Raw genomic sequence first — 13,551 nt, 5'->3', positions numbered from 1 at the left:
CGCCGGGAGCCACCGAACCCGCCCCGCCCGCGCGCTCTCCTCCTGCTTCATGTGAGGAGCTGGGTACCTCGTCACGTGCCGCGGGAGGGTCGAGAGCGCCTGCGTACTACCCGGCCTGCCGCCTTGCCACAGCTAAGCCCTGGTCACGTGGTGAGTGGGGGAAAACGAATACGTCTTCTAGCCACCCGGACTTTGTCACAGGTTTGGGGAGAGATGGCGTCACGGCATTTCTGAGCCAGCGCCAAATCGCCAGTCTCTTTAGGCTCCACCCTACATTTACATCCGGGAGACTGCCACTGCGCGTATAGTCACCCTGGGGCAGCAGCAAAAAGCGAGATGAGGCGGCTTTGGTCTTAGTCACGTAAAAGTTAAAACCAGTATGTTTCAGTGAATGATGAAAACACAGATTGGATAAAAAACGCCACCATGCTTGGTCAAGCATCAAATATACTAATTGTGGCTCCTCCCCGCCAGACACGCCTTTCCATCTCTTAGCCCTCATTGGTCAAAAGCGCCACCCGGCAGCCCTGAGATTGGCCAGACCAGCGGCTACCGCATCCAATGGGCGGCAGCGCCGGTTTTCCCGCGGCTGTTCGTTATTCAAGTAGGTCTTGGCGGCGACGGTGGATGAGTAACGGTCGCCCGGCTCCGGTACGACGATGGCGGCCTTGGGCTCCGGGGGCTACGCGCGGAACGATGAAGTCGAGAAGCTGCCATCCGTCATGGCGGGAGTTCCGGCGCGGAGGGGCCAGTCCTCCCCGCCCCCCGCTCCAGCGCTCTGCCACCGGCGGCGGACGCGACTCCCGGCGGCGCCCGAAGACACTGTGCAGAACCGGGTAAGGAGCTGCTTGTCCTGCCATCTCCTGGTCCTGCCCTTAGATCTTTGGCTCCGCCTATCAGCTCCTGGCTTTCCCCCTCAGGCTGCTCTCTGGACCCGCCTCATATATAAGCCCCGCCCCTTTTATCAAGGCTCCTCCCACTTTCCATCTCGTTCTCTCAGGTACTGTCAGTCATTCCTAGTCCCACCTCTCAATCCCTGGTCCCACCTTTAGCCCTTGGAACATTTCTGGGTTCCTCCCTGGTCTCATCCTTCGGAGTGTATTTCAGTTCTAATCACCTCCTAGTCCCGCCTTCCTGCGTACGTGTCGCTTCAGTCTTTAGACTTCTTTCTGGGCCCTTCCACTTTTGTTGACCTCGCCCCCGCTGGGTCTGTAGGGTCCTGAGGCCTATTTGTCCCAACTCTCCCTCACCTGTATCCCTCCTTTCCTTACCCCCTGCCATCTCTCTTACCAAGGTGGGATTCTTATTCCATATTGCCATCCAAAATTATGGAGCGGATGTAATATTTGTAAAATCTCAGCAGCAGTGCCTGGAGGGGAGGGCATACAGAATAGTTCCCTAAGTCCTGAGACACAGAAACTTTGGAGACTATTTTAGAGTAGGTACGTAGAGGGAATTCCATTAGCACAGCAACAATTTAAAAAATTGTTCTCCAGCTCCCTGAGCCACAAAGTCTGCTTTTATAACATGGAGATAACAACAACCATACCATGGAGTTGCAGGGAGATGAAATGAAATTGTGAATATGACTTGCATAGCAGAGTCCAGATAAAGGGTGGATACATGATAGCTGCTAGTAGATCTTGTTTCTGCTTCCTGCTGCACTTTGATTTTATCACCCACTCCTGGCTGAAAGGCCCTGAGCAAGTGGCCCCTGCCCACCTGTCTGGCGGTACCTCTCTCATTCACCCTCTCACAAAGGTCCACTCACACTGTCCTGTCTGTTTTCCTGAGGTGCCAAGCTCTTTCCCTCCTCCTATCCTTTGTGTTTGGTGAGTTCTCTGTCTGGGCTATTTGTTGCAGTCTACCTGGCTGGCTCCTCATCCCTCAGGTCTCAACCCCAGCCTAAAGCAGACACCCACCTTCGTCTCTTACCCAGCGCCCTATATTTCATAGCCCTCATCTTGTATGTTCCACCTGAAAGTGCCTTATGAGCTCTAAACTATGTATAAAGTAGAGGAATAATGATAAGAATACACCTTAAAATCTCCCTGTTAGGAACTTTTCTGTGCCTCAATTTCCTCATCTGTAAAATGAGGATAATAGTATAAACTCTTATAGAATATTTGTGAGGATTAAGTGAGGTCACATATCTTAAGCACTTAGAACAATACCTGGCACATTGCAAATACTCTATTAGTGTTAGCTACTACTGTTATGATTGTGTATTTTAGGTAATTGATGTCATTTATTTTCCTTGTTTGGTGGTGCAGAGTCCACCTGGCTTGCAAAAGGCCTCGTCTGAAAATTACAGTTATACTAATGCCCAGTAGTGCTGATTGACAGTTAAAAAAAAGTGAGTGTCATTGCTTGGTTGCCTGGATTAGAGTCCTGGCACTGCTTCCTGGATGGCAACCCTTCTGAGCTTCTGTTTCCTCACGTGTAAGATGGAAATGATGATGACAGTAGTGACCAAAGCACAGGGTCATTGAGAACATTAAATAAGTTAATAGTTATAGGTATTTGAACAGCAGCTGGCTCATGGTAAATGCTCAATAAATGTTAGCTATTATTGTCTTACATTTGCCTTTCATTTCTGAGGCCAAGGACTTGCTTGAGAATATTTTACTTTATAATTAGAAACTAGTCTATTCGAAATATGAAAATATCACAGTTCTGTTTGATCAACCACGATGGGGACTGGCCCATTTAGCTTACTTTGCTTAGAGAATTTTTAAATTTTAAATGTGACTGTTCACTTGTTTCTTTAGTTGGTGAACCTCTAGACTATAAATTCGGTGAGGGAATGGACAGTGTCCACTTTTGCTCACTGCTGTGTCTCCCCTGCAGGGCCCAAAGTCCTGGCTTTGGAGCCAGACTACCTGGGTTTGTATCCCCACCTTGCCACTGCAGGTGTGGGACCTTGGGCCTCAATGTCCTCATCTGTAAAATGGGGCTGATAATAGTGTCTTCTTCCTTGGTTTGTTGTGGGGTTTCAGGTCTTTCAGCCACATAAAATACTGAGAAATTATTCAAAGGTCACCTCCTCTGTGTGGCCTTCTCCCCTTCCCCTGTGCTCCCAGTTTCCTTCCCTGCTTTGCTTTTCTCTATTTCTCCTATCATCACCTGATATCTATTTTGCATATTTTTTCTGTTTTCTTGGAATGTCCTTCATCCCATTGCCGCCAGAATGTGAGCTCCAGGAGGGCAGGGATTTTTATCTGTTTTCCTCACCATTCTATGCCTTTCACCAGGCACTGTGTATTTGTCAAAGGAATGTTGAGGAAAACAAGTGTTAGCTCGTGGTAGATGACTATAGAAACTCAGTGAGTGTATTGAACATAACAGGACTGAATGGGTGGCTGAAGCGGCTATGCCACACGGGGTCTGCTGGGGCAGGTGCTTTTGACTTGGTCCTTTTCCCTGCAGGTGTCACTGGAGAAGGTGCTCGGCATCACAGCCCAGAACAGCAGTGGCCTAACCTGTGACCCCAGCACAGGCCATGTGGCCTACCTAGCAGGGTGAGTGAGTAGGTGGGCCTCAGCCTTTCCTTCTGTAGAATGCAGAAATGCTGCCTACCTCTGAGGGCTGTGGAGAGGATTCCATGGGTCCATCTGTGTCTGGAACAGTATCTGGCATGTAGTGAGCACTATGAAAGCCTGCAGGTGAGAGGTGGCAGCAATTATGGGAAAGACAGATGGTTAAGACCCAAGATGTGGTGTCAGATGACCTGGATTTGTGTCCCAGCTCCACCAAGTACCCCTCTCTGACCCTCTGCTTCTATGTTTATAAAACAGAAATAGTGATACCCTCCTCTTGGGTAGTTGAGAGGACTGAAGGACATTCTGTAACTGTTTATACCACAAATACTGATCTACCCTGATACTGTCCTAGGCACTGAAGGGACCCGAGACTCTATTACTTAGTCTTGGGGAAGTAAGCAGTCCATGGTAGAGAACAAGGGCAGGCTCTTGAGTCTGACAGGTAGAGATTCACATCCCCACTCGGTCCCACACCTACTGGGTAGCCCTGGGCAAAGGACTTCCCCTCTCTGGGCTTTAGTTTCCGCATCTATAAAATGGAACTAAGATTCCTGACCTTACCTGACAGTTGTGAGTATTTAAAGAGATTGTGTACATAAGGTCTTTATTAGCCCAGGGCCTAGCGGGATAGTTACCACAGAGGATGTGTTGGTTTCTATTTAAGAATGTATTAGTAATAATGTGAAGTGCCCTAGAATTCTCAACATAAACACCTGGAAGAGGAGGTGACCAGAGAATCTTTTGCTCCAAGGGAGCCTTGTTTATATGTGGGCTCTCTTCTGTTGGGAACAGAATCATCCTTGAACCCCAATACTCCCCTCAGTTTGGGCACATTTTCCTCTTTCTCCCCAGATGTGTGGTGGTGATTTTGGACCCCAAGGAGAACAAGCAGCAGCACATTTTTAACACTGCCAGGTAGGCTGGGGCCTGGGTATGGGGTAGGGGTGGGACCAGGGTCCTGGCATATCACCCCTTTCCCACATTCTGTGGAAGTCCTCGTGGGTAGGTGACTCATTTATTCACTCACCCATCAATTCAGCAACATTCACCGAGTATCTGTTCTGTGTTAGGTACGGTCCTTGTTGCTGGGGACACAGCAGTGAACAAAAGAGGAGAATCTCTCCACCCTGTAGAGCTGACAGCTCAGCGGGGAAGACAAATTATCCCGATTGACTAGTAAGCCCCCTGTGACCATTGCTATGAAGGAAGTGATGGAGATGTGTTAGGGCAGGTTTGCAGGCAGAGAGTGGGGGGAAAAGCCGTAACAGAAGGCTCTGGGAAGGCCTTCCCAAGGCTGAGACCTGAAGGAAGTGAGGGGATGACCCATGTAAAGGTGAGGGAAGAGCGTTTCAGGCAGAGTGAACAGCAAGGGCCAAAGCCTGACAGTAGTTAAGACTCTCAGGTTGTTCGAGGAGCCACCAGGGATTCATGTGCATGGAATGGAGGAGTAGATGAGGGACAGAGAGGCGGGAACCGGCAGAAGCCACATCACATGGGTCTTGGGGAGGGGGGTGGTGGATACTGATTGCAAAGAGAAGCCACTGGATGGCTGTTTATAGGCTAGGAATATGCTTTCCACATCCCAGCCCTCCAGCACACTCTACCTCCCTTCCCTGTTTTACTTTTCTCCACAAAATGTACTCCTTTCTCATATGCTATCTAATTTCCTCACTGATGATATCATTGTCTGTCACCCTTCCACAGTGTGAGGGCAGGGAGTTTCTCTTAGTTAATTTCTATGTCCCTGTCACTTAGAGTGGTATCTAGCACATTGATGGCACTTATTATTTCATGACTGAAAGTGATTTAGAAAGAGCCCTCCTGCAGCCAGTTTATTGGGGAAGGCCCTTGGCCCTGAGTAGGCCCAAGTTGGTGCCCAGCGGTCTGCCTTGGGGCTGCTTGATCACTGTGTCATCCTGGGGCTTTGGTCCCAATTGGGTTGTGACCTTTGGGGACTGCACGTCACTCAGTGTCGTAGCTGAAGCTTAGCTCCTGTGGTCTGCTTTCCCAGGTGAAAGGATAAGGTGTGGGTTTTCCCCTTCCCTTACAGTTTCTAAGATAGGTTCCTTAAGATATGGCAGGTCCCTATGGTGTGGCAGATACAGGCTCCCTCTTGGAAGGGGCTTCTTGGATGCTTGGCTCCTGACTGTTGGTTCTGTCACTGGTGGCGTGGGCAGAACTGGGTTCCAGTGATTTCAGGTGAGACACTTCTTTCCGAGCCTTGGCACCCTCTAAAACAAAATAGCTGCCTCCTATTGTGAATGTGTTCTGAAGGCAGCAGTTGCAAACCAGAGTCTCACAGCCTTGTCTGACACAGTGTGTTTTAAAGATTGGACTTGGTTGACAATATTTGAAGTTTTTTTACGCAAAAATCCATCTGTCTCTTTCATTTTGGAAAAGTGAGGGATTCTGGTCCCTGGGGCCCACATTCCCGTATGGCAGTGATGCGCTGGAGCTTCATGGAATTTGTCAGAGCTCCTGTTGGTCAGTTCATCTCAGCCTCCATGTTGCCTCCCTGATTCCTGTAAGGATTGGAGTAGGTAACGTTGATCTGAAGCAGATGGCATGAAAAAGGTCCACTCTCAACCACTGATGGGTCTGTCTTAGGAGGTAGTGTGGCCACAGTAGAGGTTTTCACTCTGGCTGCAATTCAGAGTCACCTGACCCCGGGCCTCACTCCCAGATGAAGCCTAATTATTGGTCTGGAGTGAGGCCTGGGCATTGGCAACTTTTAAACTTTTTATGTTGAAATAATTTCAGACTTAAAAGAATAGTACAAAGGGCATATGTACACCTTTCACTCATATTCCCCAAATGTTAACATTTTATGATATTTGCGTTATCATTCTCTGTCTATATACGTATTAATGTGTTTTTTTTGAATCATGTGAGAGTAAGCTGCCGACATGATGCCCCTGTATCTCTAAATACTTCGGTGTATATTTCCTGAAAAAAAAATAAAAAAAAATGACATGGTCCTTCAAAACTACAATACTTTCAACAAAATTAGGAAATTAAAATTGGTACATCACTACCATCTACTCCTCAGTCAAGTTTCACCATTTGTCCCAAAAATGTCCTTTATAACAAAATAATTCTGTTCAGAATCATGCATTGCATGTCATTATTTCTTTATTCTCCTTCAGTCTGAAGCTGTTCCTGCATCTTTTCTTAATATATATATATATATATATATATTTAAAATTTTATTGGGGAATATTGGGAAGCAGTGTTTCTCCAGGACCCATCAGCTCCAAGTTGTTTTCCTTTAATCTAGTTGTGGAGGGCGCAGCTCAGCTCCAAGTCCAGTCGCTGTTTTCAATCTTAGTTACAGGGGGCAAGACCACCATTCCATGTGGGAATTGAGCCGGCAACCTTGTTGTTAAGAGCTCGCTCTCTAACCAACTGAGCCATCCAGCCGCCCCTCTGGCAGCTCAGTGGCAGCTCATTGTCTTCAATCTGGTTGCGGAGGGCACAGCTCACTGGCCCATGTGGGAAGTGAACCAGCAGCCCTGTTGTTCAGAGCTTGCACTCTAACCAACAGCCATCCGGCTGCCCCTCCTCCATCTTTTCTTGACTTTCGTGACCTTGACACTTTTGAGGATTACAGGCCAGTTATTTTGTAGAGTGTGCCAACATTTGGGTTTGTCTGATGTTTCCTCATAGATAGATTCAGGGTCTGCATCTTTGGCAGGAACTTCTCAGAAGGAATGCTGCGTTCTCTTCAGTGCTTTCATCCTATCACGAAGTTCATGATGTTGCTCTCTCCTATGACCAGTGGTGTTCACTTTGAGCCCTTGGTTTAGAAGATATCTTCCAGGCTTCTCCACCGTGGAAGCCTTTCTTTTCCCCTCTGTGATTAGTATCGTAGGGGGAGCTTCTCTGAAACTCTGCAGATGTTACCTTGTTCCTCACCAAACTTTCACTCATGAATTTTAGCATAGCTTTGACATTTTTTAAAAGCTCTCTAAGGAATTCTGACATGCAGCCAGGACTGAGAACCTCTGGCCTTGGGGCCAGGGCTCTGCCCTGTGTGGTTGGATAACCTTGGGCAGGGGAGTTCCCTGTGTTGAGGTCTCCTCATCCAAAACTGGCTAATGAGAATCCTGACTTCATGGAGCATGTGTGAGGAATCAGTGTAGTGCTGCCCATATAGCATTTGGCAGAGTGCTGGGCATTAGGTCAGGGCATGTGACAGCCAGGTTAGGAGTAGCTGCAAACAATAGAAACCCCACAACAAACATGGTTCAAACACACGGGCATGCTCTTCCTGCATGTAAGAAGTCTGGAGGTAGGTACCCAGGGGGCTGGTGTCTCTTCAAGCATCAGGGACCCCACTCTTGTCTTTCTGTTTCCACCATGACTATTGTAAGGCTTCTGTTTTTGAGGTCACTGCATGACCCCAGATGGAGTTCTGGCTGACATGTCCTCTTTTCAGAAGGGGAATGAGTGGGGAGCAGGGCAAAAAGTTCCCTTCGAGAAGCTTTTTTAGAAATTGCACACAGCAACTCTCGTTGGCCAGACTAAGTCACGTACCTTTACGTGTGTAGCTACAAGAGAGGTGAGGAAATGTACTCTAGCCAGGAACATTGCCATCCCAATTAAAATTGGGGTTCTGTCAGTGAGGAAGGATAGGCGAGTGGATATTGGGTAGGCAGCTCACCTTGTCTGCTGCAGCAGGAGCGGTGGGAAACCACCAGAGGGTTGAATTGATGATGATACATGTTCTATGAGATTGTCAAAGACTTAGCTCAGAGTTGCCTGCACACTCACTTACTCATGTGAGGGAAACAATTACTAGACTGTTAAGGAACAGAGGTGAAAACAGGGTTAAAAGAAAGAGGAGAGAGAAAAAGACAATGCAGTCTGGGAATAGTGAGACTTGCTGCCAAAAATCGTGCAAACTAGTCTGGTCAATCAGTCTTTGTGCGGGCTAGCTGGGAGTATCAAGGACAAACACGTTGGTTGTTTATTGGTTTTCCAGAACACTTTGAGCAGTTAGCAGTAGAGCACATGCTGCAGCTGTCTCAGGGTGATGTCTGCCAGGGTCCTCCCTTTAGCACCACCTCCAGAGTTAGGCCAGATCTGTGCTATTTCCTGCATCTGAATTTCTCAGTGTTACAGGGCTGGTAGGATCTTAGGGAGCCCACCCCTGCAGAGGGTGAAGAAGGAGGGTCCCCATTCAGTGTCTACCCCATCTGGGTTTGAGGTTTTAGGGAGGAAAGGGCCTTTGCTTTTACAGAACCCCATTTCCCAGTGCCACTGCCCCTTTCTCCTGGCAGCAGGGAATGCAGGAACACACTGTGTGCTATGCTGGGCTGGGCACACTGGCAGTTCTGGCTCCGTGGGAGCTGGTGGTGCTTACCTCTCGGTTGGAGCGAGCCAGGAGCAGAGTGCTGTGAGCATAGCCAGGCTGAGGTCTGGCTGTCCACCCTCAGTGGAACCAGTGATCAATCCCTTTCCTTGCCCCCAGGAAGTCTCTGAGTGCTCTGGCCTTCTCCCCTGATGGGAAGTACATAGTGACGGGGGAGGTGAGTTGTGGTCCTGAGTGGGTGGGGAGGGGTATTGGGGCCATTCCTTCTGTCCCTCCTGGGCCTGGGGAGTCCATGGAATAGCTCCTTCCTGGGCCAGAAAAGCCTCGTGGCAGATGGGGGAGGTGGCTTTTGGGCACACCCTGGGGCAATGCCAATTTCAGCCCTGCCAGCCCCTCTAGCCCTGCCTGGTGCAGAACCCAGCAGCACTTCATGGCCTCACCTTCCCCAGAACGGGCACAGGCCTGCTGTGCGCATCTGGGATGTGGATGAGAAGAGTCAGGTGGCGGAGATGTTAGGCCACAAGTACGGCGTAGCCTGTGTGGCCTTCTCCCCCAACATGAAGCACATTGTGTCCATGGGCTACCAGCACGACATGGTACTCAACGTCTGGGACTGGAAGGTGAGCCAACTGGTGGGCATGTGGGCAGGCAGCTAAATGAGATAACTTGGGAAAGTGCTCACTCATCCAGCAAATGTTTATTGAGCACCTACTCCATGCTGATCCTGTTCTAGGCACTTACTGTAGGGCATGTGATGAGTTCTCAGTGATGGAATATATAATTATTTTTATATTGACCAGCTGTGACCTTCATCAAGTGACTTAACCTCTCTGTGGGTCTGTTTTCTCTTCTGTAAACTGGATGTAATAGCATCCATCTCGTTGAGTTGTGGGAATTCAATGAGCTGATATTTAAGACTGGACCCTGGAGCAACTAGGGGAGGACTTGGAGTCGACAGAAGTGGGTACCAAGTCCTGGCTGTGTTCCTAACCTGCTGTGTGACCTTGAGCACATGACATCCCCCCTCTAAGCATGGCAGGGTGGGAGGAGGAGCACCTCTGTGATAGGGCTATTGAGGGAATTCCATGAATTATGCTGTGAAGGGCTCAGCAGGGCCTAGAGTCAGAGCCCTGTGGCAGCCGTGCTTGTGTTGTCCTTACCTCCCAGCCTCAACACCTTGTATGGGCTGTAGAGCTTGGGCAGAGTTCTGGAACTTACTCACATGGGAACCTTTCCAAGCCTCAGTCTCCTCTATAGTGGGAATGATAAGAGCGCCACACAGGTTTTCCCATGAAGCAGCTCCCTGGTGGGCCCAAGGAAAACAGACTTGGAGCAGGGGAGAGGGATGATACAGGGCTGAGGGCACAGGCTGAGAGCAGGCGTCCAGGGGGTGGGTGCTAGCGTGAACTTCTCTGCACTGATTCTTCCAGAAAGATGTTGTGGTGGCCTCCAACAAGGTATCGTGCAGGGTCATCGCCCTCTCTTTCTCAGAGGACAGCAGCTATTTTGTCACAGTCGGGAACCGGCATGTGAGGTTCTGGTTCTTGGAAGTCTGCACTGAAGCAAAGGTGAGTTTTTGTCCCTGCCACGTCAACCAGCCTGGGAAGTAACCATCAGGGGCAGTATGGCCTCGTTTTTTTTTTACCTGAGATTTGGGGGCAGTGGTCTCAGAGGCTGTCTGGCCTCGGGGGTCTGGCTTCTGCTTCTGGCCTGCTCTCCGAGTGCGGACTGGCAGGCCCTCCTGGGAAACCTCCCTACCGCGTTCCCCTCCTCCCCCGACCATGGGGCCAGACCTCGTTCCTGAACTGCTGCCTTCCAGCCACTCGGCCTGGAAATGTGTGTTCTGTTTTGTCTTGCCTTCTCCTCCACTTGGAGGAGTTCCTTAGCGACTCCTGTTTAGTTGCGTTGTGTCCTCTGGTTATGAGAGGCCTCTCATGACCTTGTCGGGGTCTAAGCCATGTGGACATTGTCTCACTGTTCCCTGCTCTGCCTCCAGGTGACGGGTACGGTGCCCCTCGTAGGGCGCTCAGGCATTCTAGGTGAGCTGCACAACAATGTCTTCTGTGGTGTGGCCTGTGGCCGGGGCCAGATCGCAGGCAGTACCTTCTGTGTGTCCTACTCGGGCCTCCTCTGCCAGTTCAACGAGAAGAGGGTGCTAGAGAAGTGGATCAACCTGAAGGTACCCCACCCTCCCTCTCTGCTATTGATGGGGGGGAAATACTCTTTCCATGACATGGTCTCCAGGAACGCTCAGCATGTCCCTGCCTGGTAGTTGACCATACCAGCTCTGGGTATGACTTCAAGTTCTGCTTATGTGACTCTGGTGAATGACTTTCCCTCTCTGAGCCTCAGTTTCCTCATTTGTGAAATGGAAATACTGCCATATACTTCACAGAGCAGAGAAGAGAGTCACATGAGATAATATAGGTAAGGCATTCAGCATAGTGGTGCCCTGTAATGGGGGTCAAGGTTATAATTGCTTTCCCATCACTGTTTGATTCAGTTCACATTTCTCTTCTTTGAGCACTGTTGGCTAGTAGGACTACATTTTTTTTTTTTAATCTAAGGTATCATTGACTTACTAATTAATTTTCAGTCAAAAAAGACTATACCAAAAACAACTAAACTAAAGGATGATACATCAATAAATGGCAGGACCACTTTTTTCAGGATCTGAGGGTTTGTGTCCAAGCTGTCTTTCCATTTCCATATTTGGATGCCCGTTTGACTATCGACAGGAACATCTGGGTTTTCCCTCCTTTTCCTAGTCCTGCTCTTGTGACTCCTCTCCAGCGCTCACCGTTAGAGTTAATGGCATGGTGTCCGGCATATGGAAGAATACCGAGTTTTATCTGTCTTTCCTAGTTGGTTAAACATCTTTTTTTTTTTTCTCATTTGCTAGAATCCTCTTGCTAGAACTCATGCAGCTTTTAAGCATGTCAGAAGCTTTTGACAGATAGATGTGTAGCCCCTGAGCACTTGTCTTAAATGACTCATAAATTAAGTCCCTGTAGATTTGGGAAAACTACAGAGTTCTGGCACTTCCTACGCCTTCTCTCTGCACATCCTGGCAGGACAGACAGACCTTCCTGTATACAGTAACTTTTTTCTGTGCTGCTTTGAAGTATAATCTCTGTAAAGTTGTTTTTAAGCAACAGGAAATAAAATTTAAACCTAAAATTCAACCCTGTTACTGACCTTTCTGAAGTCACAGTCTGCTGAACACATTATTTTCCACCCACAGGTGAATTCCTCTATAGGGAGCAGTGACAACCCCGCCCCAATTCATGCTTCCGTCTACCTGCTGGCATGTTTCCTTCAGTAGTGACCTTATGCCATATCCTGGTTCCAGAAATCTTAAAATTTGCTGAGATGGGCTTCTTAGACCCAAGAAACCATAAGGCTTTTTTGGAGGCCCAACGCTGTCCTGTCAGTCCTCATGTCCCTGAATTGGGCCACACAAAGCACAAAGTCCACTTGGGTCCCTTTACCCCCACAGGTCTCCCTGTCTTCCTGCCTCTGTGTCAGCCAGGACCTCATCTTCTGCGGCTGCACCGATGGAATAGTTCGCATCTTCCAGGCCTACAACCTGCACTACCTCGCCAACCTGCCCAAGCCACACTACCTCGGGGTAGATGTGGCCCAGGGCCTGGACCCCAGGTACTACCTGGCAGGGGGAGGGCGAGGGGCCCAACCAGAGTCTGTCTGCTCGTATCCATCTATGCTTCCACATTGGCCTGCCCTGGGCAGGAAACAGGGTACAGCTATAATGAGGCAGCAGAATCTCTGCCACTGTGAAGTCTTCAGTCTAGTGAGGGAGGGAGCTCAGTCATACACAAGTACACCAATAAGATAATTTCTGATAGTCATAAATGCTTTGGTGAAATAAAGCAGGGCCTCAGGAAGGAGAGCGTCTGGGGCTTGGGGCTGTATTGATTGGGTGGCCAGAGGAAGTCTCTCTGGTGAGAAGGAGCCACTGTGGAGACCTGGGTCCTGATAGTAAGTGGAAAGGCCGTAAGGAGATAGCATACTGGGCCTGACATTACAGGAACAGCTAGGGGCTGTGGCTGGAGCCCAGTGTGCTGTGGGAGACAGGTCTAAGAATTGATGGATCTGGTGGAAGGAGCTTGTCCATTCTCTGGTCCATGGGTAGCCACTGGGGATTTCAGTCATTGGTATTACGTGACCAGACCTTGAGCATTGGATCCCTCTGGTTGTCATGTCAAGAGTGGGTGGAAGAGCTAAGCTGTGACATATTTTCCCTTTGTTGTAAGTAAGTTTTGTGGGGATGGGAGCTACCTAAACAGAGGGTGCTGCATGGCTGGGGCTGCCTCTTTGTAGATTGCCAGACACTACCTCCGGGGTGCCTTTTCTGAGAGCCCAGAGGGGCTATTGAGTATCTCAAAGGAAAGAGGGTAGATCAGCAACCCACAGACAGTGGTGTGTTGTAGTGGCTAGGCTGCCCTGCTCTGCGAGGTTCTGCTATGTGCTGTGTGGCCTCAGGCAGGTCACTGTATCAACCTGTCCTTCAGTTTCTTCATCTGTAAAATACAATACGTACCTCTCATGGAGATTGTAGGAATTCAGTGCAGCTAAAGCTCTTGGCTAGGCATGCAGTAGGTGCTCAATAAACTGTAGCCTTTGTAGGGAAGCCCCAAGCCAGGGGACGGCTCCCCCACCCCCTTGTACAGAGAT

General features: G+C 49.2%; 1 protein-coding gene across 8 annotated transcripts in view; it reads left to right on the top strand.

Annotated features, from left to right (window-relative positions):
* Positions 1-11: 11 nt before the first annotated feature.
* Positions 12-13,551, top strand: part of WDR62 (WD repeat domain 62) — a 42,949-nt gene continuing 29,409 nt past the window's right edge. For 5 of the 8 annotated variants that reach the window (XM_088800620.1, XM_088800621.1, XM_088800622.1 and 2 more), the window contains exons 1-8: positions 108-836; positions 3,430-3,521; positions 4,395-4,457; positions 9,016-9,073; positions 9,306-9,476; positions 10,287-10,424; positions 10,853-11,035; positions 12,356-12,516. In XM_088800620.1, coding sequence (XP_088656746.1) covers positions 660-836; positions 3,430-3,521; positions 4,395-4,457; positions 9,016-9,073; positions 9,306-9,476; positions 10,287-10,424; positions 10,853-11,035; positions 12,356-12,516 — 1,043 coding nt within the window. In that variant the 5' untranslated portion in view covers positions 108-659. Of the gene's footprint in view, positions 837-3,429; positions 3,522-4,394; positions 4,458-9,015; positions 9,074-9,305; positions 9,477-10,286; positions 10,425-10,852; positions 11,036-12,355; positions 12,517-13,551 lie in introns of all 8 variants that reach the window. The other 3 variants (XM_088800618.1, XM_088800616.1, XM_088800617.1) reach the window with 3 other exon arrangements.

The sequence above is a fragment of the Rhinolophus sinicus genome, chromosome 8, assembly GCF_057876585.1.
Source record: "Rhinolophus sinicus isolate RSI-liver-muscle chromosome 8, RSI-T2T, whole genome shotgun sequence".
Lineage (NCBI taxonomy): Eukaryota > Metazoa > Chordata > Mammalia > Chiroptera > Rhinolophidae > Rhinolophus > Rhinolophus sinicus.
The sequence above is the reverse complement of the archived record's forward strand: the minus strand, read 5'-3'. Positions and strand labels throughout refer to the sequence as shown.